At 39.4% G+C, this 13,563-nt stretch overlaps 2 protein-coding genes across 4 annotated transcripts in view; both read left to right on the top strand.

The window, feature by feature from the left end:
• Positions 1 to 740: 740 nt before the first annotated feature.
• On the top strand, positions 741 to 12,009 carry mapre2 (microtubule-associated protein, RP/EB family, member 2). Of its 2 annotated transcripts, none has more exons than XM_080033802.1 (7): positions 741 to 781; positions 8,045 to 8,172; positions 8,759 to 8,904; positions 9,036 to 9,252; positions 9,343 to 9,488; positions 10,115 to 10,273; positions 10,553 to 12,009. In XM_080033802.1, the coding sequence occupies exons 2-7, from the start codon at positions 8,052 to 8,054 to the stop codon at positions 10,652 to 10,654; spliced, it is 891 nt and encodes a 296-aa protein (XP_079889928.1). In that variant the 5' UTR covers positions 741 to 781; positions 8,045 to 8,051; the 3' UTR covers positions 10,655 to 12,009. The 2 variants fall into 2 exon arrangements, with proteins under 2 accessions (XP_079889928.1, XP_079889927.1); XM_080033801.1 differs by lacking the exon at positions 741 to 781 and adding an exon at positions 5,519 to 5,774.
• A 659-nt stretch (positions 12,010 to 12,668) lies between these two features.
• spidr (scaffold protein involved in DNA repair) overlaps positions 12,669 to 13,563 on the top strand; it is a 35,730-nt gene continuing 34,835 nt past the window's right edge. Inside the window, exon 1 of one of the 2 annotated variants that reach the window (XM_080034838.1) lies at positions 12,669 to 12,806. In XM_080034838.1, the coding sequence (XP_079890964.1) occupies positions 12,792 to 12,806 (15 nt within the window). In that variant the 5' untranslated portion in view covers positions 12,669 to 12,791. The remainder of the gene's footprint in view (positions 12,807 to 13,563) is intronic. The other variant, XM_080034837.1, reaches the window with a different exon arrangement.

Genomic DNA, 13,563 nt, shown 5'->3' with positions numbered 1-13,563 from the left:
CAGAGTTGCAAACTTTGTGCACTTCATTTCCCTCTGTGAGGAACAGTTTTGCCCATTTCTCCAAATACATTTGGATGATTAGAAACAGTTGGAGGCTTTCTTTCACAACAAATTCGACTCGCTGGCTTAGCTAGGCCCTATTGGGATAATAATATTTTCCCCGCAGTAATTTAAGGAATTAACATTTCATCTGTAAATCCTATGCATTACCAAATAACTTTCACTGTCAACTCATGTTTCTGTCAATTCATAATTTAAGTTTATGAAATGCCCATAATTAAAACTAATTAGCTGAAAAGTGGCTATCACACACAGCCCAAAACTGTTTAGAATACTATTAAAAACCAAGTCAAGCAGCAAAATGTTAAGATTTGAAAGCTGGAATCAGAGATTTGTCTTTATATTCCTCTATTTTTTGATAATTGTTTTTATACATAGTGATATTTTAGTGATTTATTAAAAATAATTCTAAATGGTCGTGAAATTCTGCGTTAAATAAAAATTTACCAGTTTACAGATGTTATGCGCCACACAGCTGAAAGACGGACAGATGTCTATGTTCTGAATGATCAACGCATCAACGAGCGATTGGTCCAACTCACGACAGATGTCACCAGCGGGCCAATCAGCTGCGGCTTCGATGATTCGTTGCCCAATCAGGTGCCAGCTCTCGGCTCCTCGATTCCTTCGTGGTGAGAAGGGGCGTTCGAGGGTGGGGTGACTCAGCCGGAAAACAGCACATTTTTAACACCTTGTAACCTGCGCGGTTCGGAGTTCACTGGTGAGTCTCATTTCATTTGCAGAACAATTCCAAGGTGTAGTTTGACTTGAAACCTACAAAATGGTGTGTAAATGTTAGAAGACAATACAAAATAAACCCGCCCCGGATCTTTGACGTGCGTGGCGCGGAGGCAGCTCGCTCTCGTTCGGTGATGTTGCCCGGGTCAGGCAGCATATGTCGGCTGTCACTATTTCTAACAAAGTGTTGGCAGGAAGAAAATTAGCTTACCGGAAACAAGACTAACTGCGGCCACTGAAAGTAACAGCCTGCACGGTGAAACACTTACATTTTCCTTTGGCGTTTGACAGTATTTATAACAGCTTTGCCTTAACCTATCAGTCGTTGTTTCTGTCAACTGTCATTCAGAGCCGAGTTCACCAGATGTAGCTGCTCGCCGGTTGACAAGGTGCGTTCAAAATCTGAGACGTGTTTTACCTTTTTACCTCCATAACCAGCGACAGTTGAGCCTATAATTATTGGCCAGAAGAGCGGAGTCGGGATGAGGGGACCAATGGGACCATGATCATCCTCGGGCTTTTGTCTTGGGTGCAAAATTGCCCCTTTTTTCAAAGTGCAAATTACAACTTTGCTTCTCTAGACCTGGTTTAGAGATTATTCATAGAAACGGCTTCAGATACCCATGTTAAAGTATGAGAGATCAGTGCTCCCTACTCTTCGGTCCTGGCTTCGGTTAGGCTTGAGGTCCCTTCCTCAAAGCGACCTGTGCACACCCCCTTCCCATGTAAAAAACAAACATTTTCTTTTCTTGAAACATCAACAGCTTTAAGCATACACTTAAACCTGTCCTACCTGCAATTCGTGGCAATGGAGACCTCCATTGGGGCTATTTCTTTTCTTTTTTTGATGTTGAGGGCTGGATCTGTAGGGTGGAGCTGCCACCCCTCACCCACCCACTTGAAGACCCATGCAAGCAGATAAAGCTTGGTGAGATGTATGAATGGAGACAGTAAAGCACTTAGGCCCAATTATTCAATAGCCTAACATACATCAGCCTGACAGAGACTGGGAGGCACCGTCCTGCAGCTGTGCATTACCAACATGTTAACCCCACCCTCACAAAATTGTAAGCAAGCGACATGACCATAAAATCTTAACAAAGCTATTGCTGTTGTAACCAATCTTACTTGCATTATGCTGTGTTTCTAGACTGTTGCCCACTTGATTATACCATCTAGCTGCCCGAACCCAGTCACCCACCACTCTCAATATCGACAAAGAAGCCTGCTACATCACACTTAAAATTCAAAACACAACCTTTGTGATGTGTGTATGCATTTAGGTCAACGTTTCCCTGAAATTAATTATTAAATACTAGATTTGGCACACAGTGCTGCTGACTTTTTTTCTTCTTTTTTCTCCCTTTACTGCTGAAGGCCTCCTGCATTGTATAGCTCAACAGACATTACCACTGTGTAAATGAGAAAAAACAACAACCAAAAAGTAAACACGGCAGCCTATTTTATTTCAGAGAGCGTTGTCTGACAAAAATGTTGAACCCTGACTCTGTGTAAACTTTCACTGCAACAAAGCCTTCTGGAAATGTGTTGGGCAGTCAAGTATGTTTAAGTGCACATTCCATTTCCTTGTAGAGTACTTTTCACAGCTGTATAATCCTTCCTCCTGCTGTAGTATAATGCGGCCATTATATCATGTTTGGCATTTTATATCACCTTCATAGTCAATACTAACTGGACTTAGAATGTATGTTATTCATTATCTCAGTGATACCATAATCTACAACACTGCGATATTTTCAGTCTTCAGATAACACATTGACATTCATTCTGTGTTGAAATATAAAAAAAAAATATATGTTTTAATGCAAGCCAAGGAGGACGACCCTCCTACAGGGGAAGGCGATAGCAAAAACAAGTCTTAGGGCATCTGTTTATCTTGTTATGGCCTCTGTGGTGAGTGACTTTGAGGCCCGTCAGACTGGGAAGTGTAGAGTTCTTTTCAATGACGGCTTGGCGATATCAGTGGCTGCCCATGAGAACAAGTACAGCATAGAGCTGATGGTGTGTGATTGTGATGAAAGGATCCGTTGTAGTTGTCACTTTCCAGTCTGGAAGCGCCTTTAGCATTACTGTAGTAAACGTAATACTATAGCAACGTAGCACTGCATGCTTTTGATTCTTCGTGGCGAGGCGTCATTTCATCGTGTCCAAAGTTAATGAGATTAGCCCTTGGGTTGTGCCTTGTGTTTGGATTTGCAGGAGTTTGTGTAAAATCCAAAGAGTGCTTTTGACCCAGTTAAAGGAAGGGGATCTTGGATATTTCTGCTTACACAAGAGATGGATATGCTGCTGTAAAGCCAACACTGTCTTGATTTATTTCTAATATATTTTCAAATATTCTAAAAACATTTCTGCACATTTCAGTACAGGGGTGAATGATTGCAGTCAGAGAAGTCAAATGTGAAATCCGTGGCACTGGCACATACAGTAAGTCCAACTTACTTTGCTGACATGTGACTTTTAAAACCGCCAATGTGATTAGTTTAAGCTGAATGAATGAGAGTGATTATGCAAATTATGGTCACAATTCTACAGAGAAACACACATTTTTATAAGTGACGTAATGTTTTCAAAGCAAGGCTTTGCACAAATCCCTGCACCAATTAATTTGAGAGACAGCAACTTTACATGTGGAGAATGAAAATCCTTTTGGATAACAAGATGGTCTTAGTGTAGTGAAAATTGGATTACTCACAACAAGATGATATGACATTAATTGATTTATACATTTATCAGATTTATCAGAGATCAAAATAAAAGAGTTAGTCCTACAGGCTATCTGTGTTTTGGTACATACTGTACATTGAAGACAAAGAATGACCTCAACTTTGGCCTCATGGTGGCACCAGAGGAACTGTTTTAAGTGAACACATGAGCTTCCAAGAGTTGTGAGACTATTTGATATCCTTAACTAAATGTTTAAAAGCATTGAAGGACAGCTTGAAAGATTATTATTAACTCAATAAGTGAGTTGAACTCTGGACTGATGGTGGAGCTTGATGGATTCTTGTATTGATCTCAAAATCTCTACCTGCATCTTTTGATTGTCTGTTTTTAGAATTTGTTTTAAACACGAAGGACCGCCACAGGATTCTCTCAAAGAAAGGGAATAAGTATTTGGCAGTATGAGTAAAACAACAGGAAAAAAAGCAAGGGCAGCAGTACTACAATCATCTGTGCTTTATGCCCTGAGCCTTTTGCTGCCACAGCGTCAGCATCCTGACTGCAATGAAATTGAACTTTTTTATTTAACCAGGCAGGTCATTAGGAAACATTCATTATTAACAAACACGGCTGGGGGGGAGGGGAGGGGGTGTAAATTTAAATATTATTAAGGGCTGTGAACATACTTCTTTCATAAAATTCCTGCATAAAACATCAGAGCACTGTTATGTTTGCCTGCGGTGCTGTCTTAGAGATGTGTCAGTTTTCCATCAAGCCTGTTAAATAGTTGACCCTAATAGTCCACATACAGTAGCTTATGATTGATCACTAACCATGTTCATATAAGGTTGGACTGAATTGGCCTTGCTGCTGACTCTCAGATATTTTGAAATTATCAATGTAAAGAGTAATGGGACATTTCGATACATTGTTGGCCTCTCAATTTGTAAAAAAAAATTAAAAACTTTGTAGCAGAATATACAACAAAAAAAACAAAAGCGGTGTTTTAAAAGCATAAAAACAACTAATGTGGTTACACCAACATGGACACAGCTTAGAAACCACAGTCAGTCCTTCATTGTTCATATTTCAAACACCATGTGTACTGAATTTAAAAAATGGCCAGATACATTATATTGGTACCCTCCTACCTATCAAGCAAAAATGCTAAATATTTTCTATTTCCAGCTTCTCAAACATGATTATATGTTGATTTTTCCATGATGGTCAATAAAATGGATTTGGGGTCTATTGGTCAGACATCAGATGACGTCACCTTGAGCTTTTGGAAACTTAGTAATGTGCATTTTTCACTATATCTTGACATTTACAAAAAACTGAAATATATTGTATGGATTATAATATTTTCTTTAATGTACATGGCAGTAATAAATAATACACTATAGATTATCAGAAAGATTGTTGCTGAGGAAGATCCTGTTGATTGACATAATGGACTACTAACCACAGTCGCTCTATGCAACTATAATAGTTGCATCCCTATAAATATTTAGGTGACAATATAGTTCGAGTAGATGAATGGAAATACTTTTATTGATTTGATTACTATATGGTGTTGGTAAGTAATCAAAACATTCCTTATCTGTTGCCATACTTCCCACTGCTTTCCTCTATCTATTATTTTTACTCTGTCTGCTTTTTCTATGTTTGAGCCATAGGTTTGAGCCACATCTGTTGGCTGCTGTAGCGCCAAGAAATAATCTAATAATCATTCTAAGTGATTTGAAGGTGAAAGTAGGTGGGCTGCTTTTTTTTTTTTTTTTATGCAGTAGGCTAAATCAGATCCATCCTCTCCGGTTTATATTGAGTTTTGTCTCGGAGCATTTGATGATTGTGCTCGTCAAAGTTGTTCTGCATTTGAAAAGCGAGAAGCATCGATCAGTCCGGTGATAATGCTTGTTTTAATCAATGTATTTTGGTGTACTGAAATAAATAGCCCACCATAAGGAACAGGCAGCCAACCCCATCGGTCACGTGATGCAGGGTGCAGCAACGTCATTAGGGCAGAGATTTGTGAAGAATAAGCAGACAGAAGGAAGGATCCCCGGAGGTGCGACTCTTTCATTGCATCGCTCCTGTTTGTTTTGTTTTGTTTCCCACTCGGCCAGACAGAGAACAGAGTATCTGTTCCACATTTTAGAGACCCAAATGCCCGGTCCCACCCAAGCCCTTTCCCCAAATGGAGAGAATAACAACGACATCGTCCCGGACAACGGAACCAACATCATTCCTTACAGGAAAAATACAGTGCGAGGAGAGCGCGCCTACAGGTAAATCAGTGTAACGTCGCATTTGATTTGATGTAAGACACAAAATATAGCCTATAATATAGGACAAGACACTGCTGCAGACCGAAACCTGCATTCTGGCCTGGTCCTCCTCCTCGTCGTGTGTTGGTTTTTGCTTTGCACCCATCCGCAATTTTTTTTTCTCTCCCTCTCTCTCGCTCCTCTCCCCTCCTGTAGTCTCCTGTCATGTTAGCTTTCCGTGACTATGGCGTAAATCGCTCTCAAGTTAGCTTAAACCCTTCCTCATCTGTTGTCATGCAGGCCTACCTAGCCTCCAAAAAAAAATAAAAAAATCATTTTCAAATCATCACTTGCAGCAGTTTAATATTGAGTGTTCTGGTGCGCAGTGGCACACGCAGAGATTTTTGGAGGAATGGATCGAAAACGGTCCGTCCGGCTTGTCAAATGACAGGAAAACACATACGCCCCTGTTGCCGCTGCTGCTCGAATATTCCTCCATCGTGACATTACACTATGCAGCTACATACTAATTCCCTTATATCACAGCGATGTGCTTCTTGGAGTGACATTTTTATGTGTGAACCCCCTCACGAGCCGCTGCGCGAGCCCGTCCCCCCTCCTCCTCCCCATATATGAATCCAGGCATCAGCCCGGCCCTGCCCGGCTAACAAAGCATGCTAGCAGCTCATACATCCGCTTTGTTGACATGAGATCGGCTGGCCAAGTTTTCCTTCCTTCCTTCCCAGAGAATCAGTCATTCCCGAGGCTCTGCTCCTAGCCTCCAATTTAAACGCTGAATCATTATTTTTTATCCTGCATACCCTGGTGTAGGCTAGTTTGACAGTGATGGTGATTTAGCCTGATTTAATATTATAACAGTCGCTGCCATACACACAGGGGGTCTTTTAATACAGCTGAGCTCTGTCAGTAGGCTATAGTAAGCTGAAATGGTTAAGCAGCAGTGTAATTGAACAGGGTTTCACACTTGATATATGATGATTATTACTGGGTAGTAAACTATACATGCTAATAATATACAGACCTTATAATGTATTCATTGGACATTTTTTTTTGCATTGCAGTTAAAAAGGATGCATGTTGACAAGAACTGATAAATATTAATAGACATACCTATAGGGCTTTTCGACAAACTCAAAGTCGCTTAGAATAAAAAATGTTTTTTTCTGCACGATTGATAACATTGCTAATATCTGGTAAAATATGTTTCTGGAATTTTTTTTGTGATGACTTGGCCTGGATGTTCAGGTATGCTCATTCTGTCAGAAACACTGGAGAGTTAAGGGTTAATAACGGAAATGTTAGGCATTGATTCATTGTGTTGTGGCCATGCTGTGTAACTTGCTTAATCTGTAGTTTAAGGATCAAAGTTTGACTTCCCTGATGAACTTTTTATCACGTGGTGCGTGGTGGTATTCTATGCTCTATATATAGACCTGAATATCCCTAATGCAAGTGGGGCAGGTACCCCCCGGGGCAAGCAGGTAAAATTGCAGCATCTTTCTCATACAATTTTGCTACGACTTTCTATTTACCATCCTGGTAAAATCCAATCATAGCATCCCCAAGGCCTGCTGCAACAAAGATAATGATATAGCACCACCATGCTCTGTAAATGTTGTCCTAACTCACTATCAAAGAAGACTTATGGCTAAATGTATTTGAATGGACTGAAAATGTTGCAGCTGTTGCCAAAGTTAGCAAACACAACAAACTCACTGTTACACTTCTTGTGATCATGGCGTGTAAGTCGTTAGTGTAAATTGTGTTATTATCTGGAGCTTTGATTACTTAGTGTAATTGTTTGCCTGACCTGACCTATGGCAGGATTTACACTCTACTCAGTGGGGCACACTTGAAGAAGATGGGGTACTTTCATGGTATTGTAGAGAATGGATAGCATACTATTGCTAACACTGGTGCAGTTCTGAATTGTGTACTTATTTGCAGGTCAGTCTTGCGGAGTGGATAAATACTAAAGATTATATCAATCATTAATTTGTCGACGTATTGACCTGATTTGCTATTTGTTTTTTGATTAAAGGCCTTGTTGAATTGGTCTTTCAAAGAACACAGTTCCAAATCCTATGTGTCTTGTATTGGGGTTTAAGTGCTAAGATACACAGCAAAAGGCTGATATATTTATTTGCCAACATTTTGAAATCTGTTCATTTGAAAAGTATGTATTTGTGAGGGGGGGAAAAACTACACAGCAATTTTTCTTCTAGATGCATTGCTTTTGTTTTTTAAGTGTTGTTGTTTTTCTCTTGCAGTTGGGGGATGGCGGTCAACGTATATTCTACCTCAATAACCCAGGAGACTATGAGCAGGCATGACATCACTGCCTGGGTTAACGATATGTTCTGCCTCAACTATACAAAAGTGGAGCAGCTTTCCTCAGGTGACATAAAATAATGAAATGAAAACAATGCCGTTTTCAGTTTTGCCTGAAAAGGGTTAAAATATTTTTTTTTGTGTAAGCTGGCAGTTGAAGCAACCTGTGGAAACTTGTCCACCTCTCCCTGGCAGAGAGCCGGCTATAAATAAACTTGTAGTCAGCCGTGTTCTTCTGCTTTGACCAAGTAATCCAATTTCAATCACTCTCTGCCTACAAAATCACCCCTCCCCTTCCTAAGGTTTAGGCTGCTTGTTAGATGTAGATTAGTCCCTCTGTTCTCCTTACTTGGGTTTTAAGGGAGCTTTATTTAACGCTCCCCAACTGCCAGGTTGAGCTGCTACAGTTAATATTAGCCATGTAACCGAGAATGTGCATTAATAGTTTTCTTTTTAAGGAAACAAGGTCAATGATAGGCATGTAAAAAAGGCTCTATGGCCTTAAAAAAAAGTTTGTTCCTGTGGACTTATTTGCCAAGATAAATTCTACAGCCTAGGGTATACTTTGAGTCACTTTTCTGTCATTTGTTGTAATCTACTACATATTCTTGAGCAAATATATTATGCACTTACATTTTTAATGAAATGTTCAGGTGCTGCCTACTGCCAGTTTATGGATCTGCTCTTCCCTGGTTGCATCAGTCTTAAGAAGGTCAAGTTCCAAGCCAAGTTGGAGCACGAATACATTCACAATTTCAAACTGCTGCAGGCATCCTTCAAAAGGATGAATGTGGATAAGGTGAGTTTGCTTACACATTCATTTATTCTTGTTCAGGTTTTCTATTTTTCTGTCCGTAGTGTAGGTGCTTTAAGGAAACTGCATCAGTTCATATTGTGATCACCTTTTCCTTTTCATCTTCCTTGATTCAGATAATTCCTGTGGAGAAACTGGTCAAGGGCCGATTTCAGGACAATCTCGATTTCATCCAGTGGTTTAAGAAGTTCTTTGACGCCAATTACGACGGTAAGGAGTATGACCCAGTTGCAGCCAGACAGGGTCAGGATGCCATTCCCCCGCCTGACCCTGGTGAGCAGATCTTTAACCTGCCAAAGAAGTCCCACCATGCAGCCAGCTCCCCTACTGCAGGTAAGCATCGGTCCACGGCAAAATATGTCTTCATGCTATTCAAGTGTAACAGGCCTGTGGTACCCGGTCAAACCCTTTGTCTGCTAATAGGAGCATCGAGGGCAAGCGCTGTGACCCCCAAGTCCTTGACACCGACATCCAGACCCTCGTCAGCCAAAAGGATCCCCACATCAACACCAACTCCTGCCAAAGGAGAGAAAGAACTGGAAGCACAGGTCACACATCTCACCGAGGAGGTATGTTTATAAAAATCTCAATTCTGACGATTGGACTTCAGATTTAACTATCATTCTGAAACCTGTGCCTGCAGTGCATTTAAGTCTGCTTTGACTTTGCTAGCTTTGTTGACTAACATTTGTGAAAGCAAATGTATGGTTGTTGACAGATAAACTAAACAGATCAATAGATTATCTAAACTATGGTTAGGTAACGAGTGAGTTCAAATCCATAGAATAATCAATTGAGCAGTGTTCTCTGGACTTCACTAGTTACATGTGATGTGTGCAGTTTATATCCGTCGTTATGACAGAGCTCAAAAAGAGGGACTATTGGACTTGCATTCACAAGGTGGACACAAGCAAGACTCCAAATGAATGAAAATGCTGCCATAATAAAATCCATAACTGTTTAATGTGTAAACAAACTACAGATTCCTAACAAATTTACCATATCATATCAAAGGTGGCGTGTCAGAGGTGTGTGATCACAACTTGTTTCCGCTACCCCAAAACAATCAGCACTTGTCTTGTCTTGTGACATTGTATCTGTTGCCTTTTGTCCGTAGCCAAAGTCCACGTCTAGTGCATTTAACTGTTGATGCTAAATAAATAAAACATTTAATTTAAATGTTTTGTTGTTGTAGGTGAACACACTAAAGTCGGCACTGGAAGGAGTGGAGAAGGAGAGGGACTATTACTTCAGCAAGCTGCGAGAGGTGGAACTGCTGTGCCAGGACCAGGGGGAAGAAAGTGCCCCGTTTGTGGACCGGCTAATGGAGGTCCTTTACTCCTCGGAGGAACAGGTCAGTACGTGACCCCTACATTGGTCAAGAAACAGATTCCGGAGAATTGGAGGCTGTTTTTTTGTTTTGTTGTCTTAGATATGTTTTTGAAGAAGTAAATACAGTAAAATGTTGGGAGTATGAATTTCCTGGTGGTAAAATCATGTGGAAGTTATTGTGCGGTTGAACAAGATAAATGTCAGTCTTTGTGTGTAATCACATGTGTCGGGCCTCGGAGCATACGTCAGCAGCACTGTTATTAAGCTGTCTGTGCCCCCACCCATCCATCCCCTCTCTTAGGAGGGAGCGGAGCTGGCTGAGGGTGACGGAGAGGAGGTGGACCAGCAGGGCCATGAGGAGGTGGCAGCAGGGGATCAGCAGGAGGAACAGGATGAATACTGACACTGCCATCATCGTAGACTGCAGAAAAACACCGCTCTTTTTTTAATATGTGAGAACTGTTACAGGATTTAAATTTTTTCCTCATTTGTCCTCTCAAAGACTGAGCACTTGAAGCAACCTCCAGAATAAAAGCACCATCACGGTTTTATTTTTAATTTTTTGTATCCTTCTACTCTTACTGTTTGATGTTTTTTGTGACTTTTTGGTGAACTGCTGTGGCATGTGTGTGGAGACGACCTCCACCAGCCAGACAAGCTCAGACCATCACAGATTTTTTTCCGAGGACTGTTTGGGTGGAAAGTCAATTCAAAACCTACAGTAGATGTTATGAAATGCTGAAGTTTTTAGACAGGTAACTGTAATCTGTCAGTGCAAGTGTTATCTTCCCAGCTTTTGTCCTTTTTCCCTCCCTCCCTTTTATTTTGTTCTTATTTTGCATATCAACAATATTAATTACATGAATGCAATAAGCAAAGCCCTGAAAGGGCTGGTAGTAGCTCTTATTTAACCTCCTTCCATATGTTGCACTGACATTGAACTCTGTATTGGACAATCTGTCCATAGACCCTCACCCTCACCGTATTTATTATTATTATTAAGCCATAGAAATAGTGCAAGATTCTGCATTGCATCCTCATGAAGGAGGACAATACAGTCAATGAGTTGTGAATAAAATGTAGTACAATGCCAATTTATGACTGTTTGATAGCTGTCCACACACATTCAAACTGTAAGATTTTAGATAATCAGTGTGCTCAACAATGTGCTATTCATACCATACACGGTGCTTTGGTGATAGTTAAGTTTGTATGCCATAAACATACGGAGGAGGAAACAAAATCGTGGATCAGTCCAATGATGCATCATTTTAAGTTTTAAACCTCAGCTGGAACTTGTGGTCTTTTCAGATTTCAACCGTTAATTTCGTTTTTTCTTTTGATTTTTTTCTTTTTAAACCACAAGTCTTAGGGAGTTGGTTCACTGCGTTATTTGCCATGCTATATTCCAGTTTGTACATCGTAAACCCCTTTCTTAGTATTGCATTCACTAATATTGAACTGGGCAGTGCACCATAATGCTTTAGTCACATATTATTGTGTAAATGAAAAAGGAATGTAAACATGTACTGTCAATAATTAATGAATGGTAAATGTTTTTTTCCATGTCCCACTCATTATGCATTCCCCCCAAAAAACGTGTTGCATGTTTTGCATTTTATTTGTGAATAACTGATCTGCTTTTTACATATTTAATAAAAAACAAGTATGTTAAGTGAGCTTTTTGTATGTTTAACCTGCTATTTGAAAGTTGTTGAGATTCGGATGGATTTGCTGTAATAAATTACATTTTGAGTCCATGGGAGTGTTGTCATGTCGCTCCAACAGCAGCAGCAAACCTTGGTCATATTTATATAAACATTATACTTAATAATACTTATTTATATTTTTAAGATCTAAATTAATTATCTACTGTAAGTATTGCCAAAATATGTCTCAGCTCAGGTTTGATGATGTTTATTGCTTCAGCTTAGAAGTCAGAAAGTTTCTCATACAGCATACAACTTCAGTTAAGAAAAGGGAGCAGGTGACATGTTCATGTGTTTACTTCATTAGATGATAATTGACTTGTTTTCATAATCAGAGATTGATTCATACCATCAGGAATTCCCGGTAGATGTACTCATATTTTTTATTTAGGTAAAAGTACTAATATTGCAGTGAGTAATTTCAGTAAAATAAGTTATATCAGTCAAATGTAGCCTTTTGAAATACAGTGGTGTAAAGTAAATGATATAATAATCAGGTTTGATTGAACAGCATACTATTTGGATTGTTTTAAATGAATTTAATAGAAAAACTGAGACAGCTTAAACAATTATACTACAAAATATTGTCTTAAATATATTGAAATATTAATAGTTTGAACGAGGGGCCCGCACACAGTGCCGCGTCCGGTCCGCGCCGGTGACTTATCGAACACACACCCCTCATTGAGCAACAGCCAAACTCCAGAGGAAGTAACCACAGGCAAACCGTAACTGCACAACGATGTTAATAAAAACATTTGACTTGATAACGTTGTGCTGACACGCATATATTCTACAACAGTTGGCTAAAATTACTTTTATGTTGTCGCCATGTCTTCCAGAAAGGTAAGAAACCTGCTTCCTAGCTGACTAACTTGCTAGCCATTTAAAGCTAACTGTAAGCTACATGCTAGTTAGCTTTGTCATCACAATGTTGTTCGCCTAGTACCCGCCCACAGCTCAGTGGAGCTAACATTTTATAATAGGTCCATAAAGCTATCTGTCCAAGGCTTCTAAAGAGTCTCACAGAGGCATTGAAAGAGAGAACTTATGGATTCATTCATTGGTATTAAATGTCTCAAATCAAGCTTTCATAGGTCTTAAAAGTGTTAAGACATGCAAAGTAGTATTTTAGCAATCTTTTAAATTAATAAACTCAAAATCTATCACTTATATTTAAAAAAAATAATTACAAATAAATGCATCTTCAAAGCAAGATCAGCATGGCATGCTCTATATGGTCACGTTGTGACATTTGTTATTATTTGCTTTTTTTTATACTTTTTTTTTATTTTGAATATTCTTCAGATCTCCTTTTACAGCAATTACTTTCACTTAGAAACAATATCCGTTACAAGGGTTCATAACATTCATACGCTCTTATGTATCTATTCAAGTCGACAGGAGAATATGTCCAGAAATACAAGAAAGAAGAAATAACAAATAATTAACAACATTGAAAATAAACAATGTAAACAGAACAAACATCAACTTAAAACAAAACATGGGTTGTATACAAGTTCACCTGGAATATACAATTGGGTCTAGTTCTAACGGTCCTCCATCACAGACATTAAAGGTGCAGTGTGTAATATGACATCAT

This window comes from Ammodytes marinus (genome assembly GCF_949987685.1).
Source record: "Ammodytes marinus genome assembly, chromosome: 9".
Lineage (NCBI taxonomy): Eukaryota > Metazoa > Chordata > Actinopteri > Uranoscopiformes > Ammodytidae > Ammodytes > Ammodytes marinus.
Note: the sequence above shows the minus strand (reverse complement) of the source record. Positions and strands in the feature narration are given on the sequence as shown.

Coding starts and splice junctions, on each gene's coding strand:
- mapre2 (XM_080033801.1), top strand. CDS start 5,653: ATGCCCGGTCCCACCCAAGCCCTTTCCCCAAATGGAGAGAATAACAAC. Junction 5,775..8,044: donor CGAGGAGAGCGCGCCTACAG/GTAAATCAGTGT, acceptor TTTCTCTTGCAG/TTGGGGGATGGCGGTCAACG. Junction 9,489..10,114: donor TCACACATCTCACCGAGGAG/GTATGTTTATAA, acceptor TTGTTGTTGTAG/GTGAACACACTAAAGTCGGC.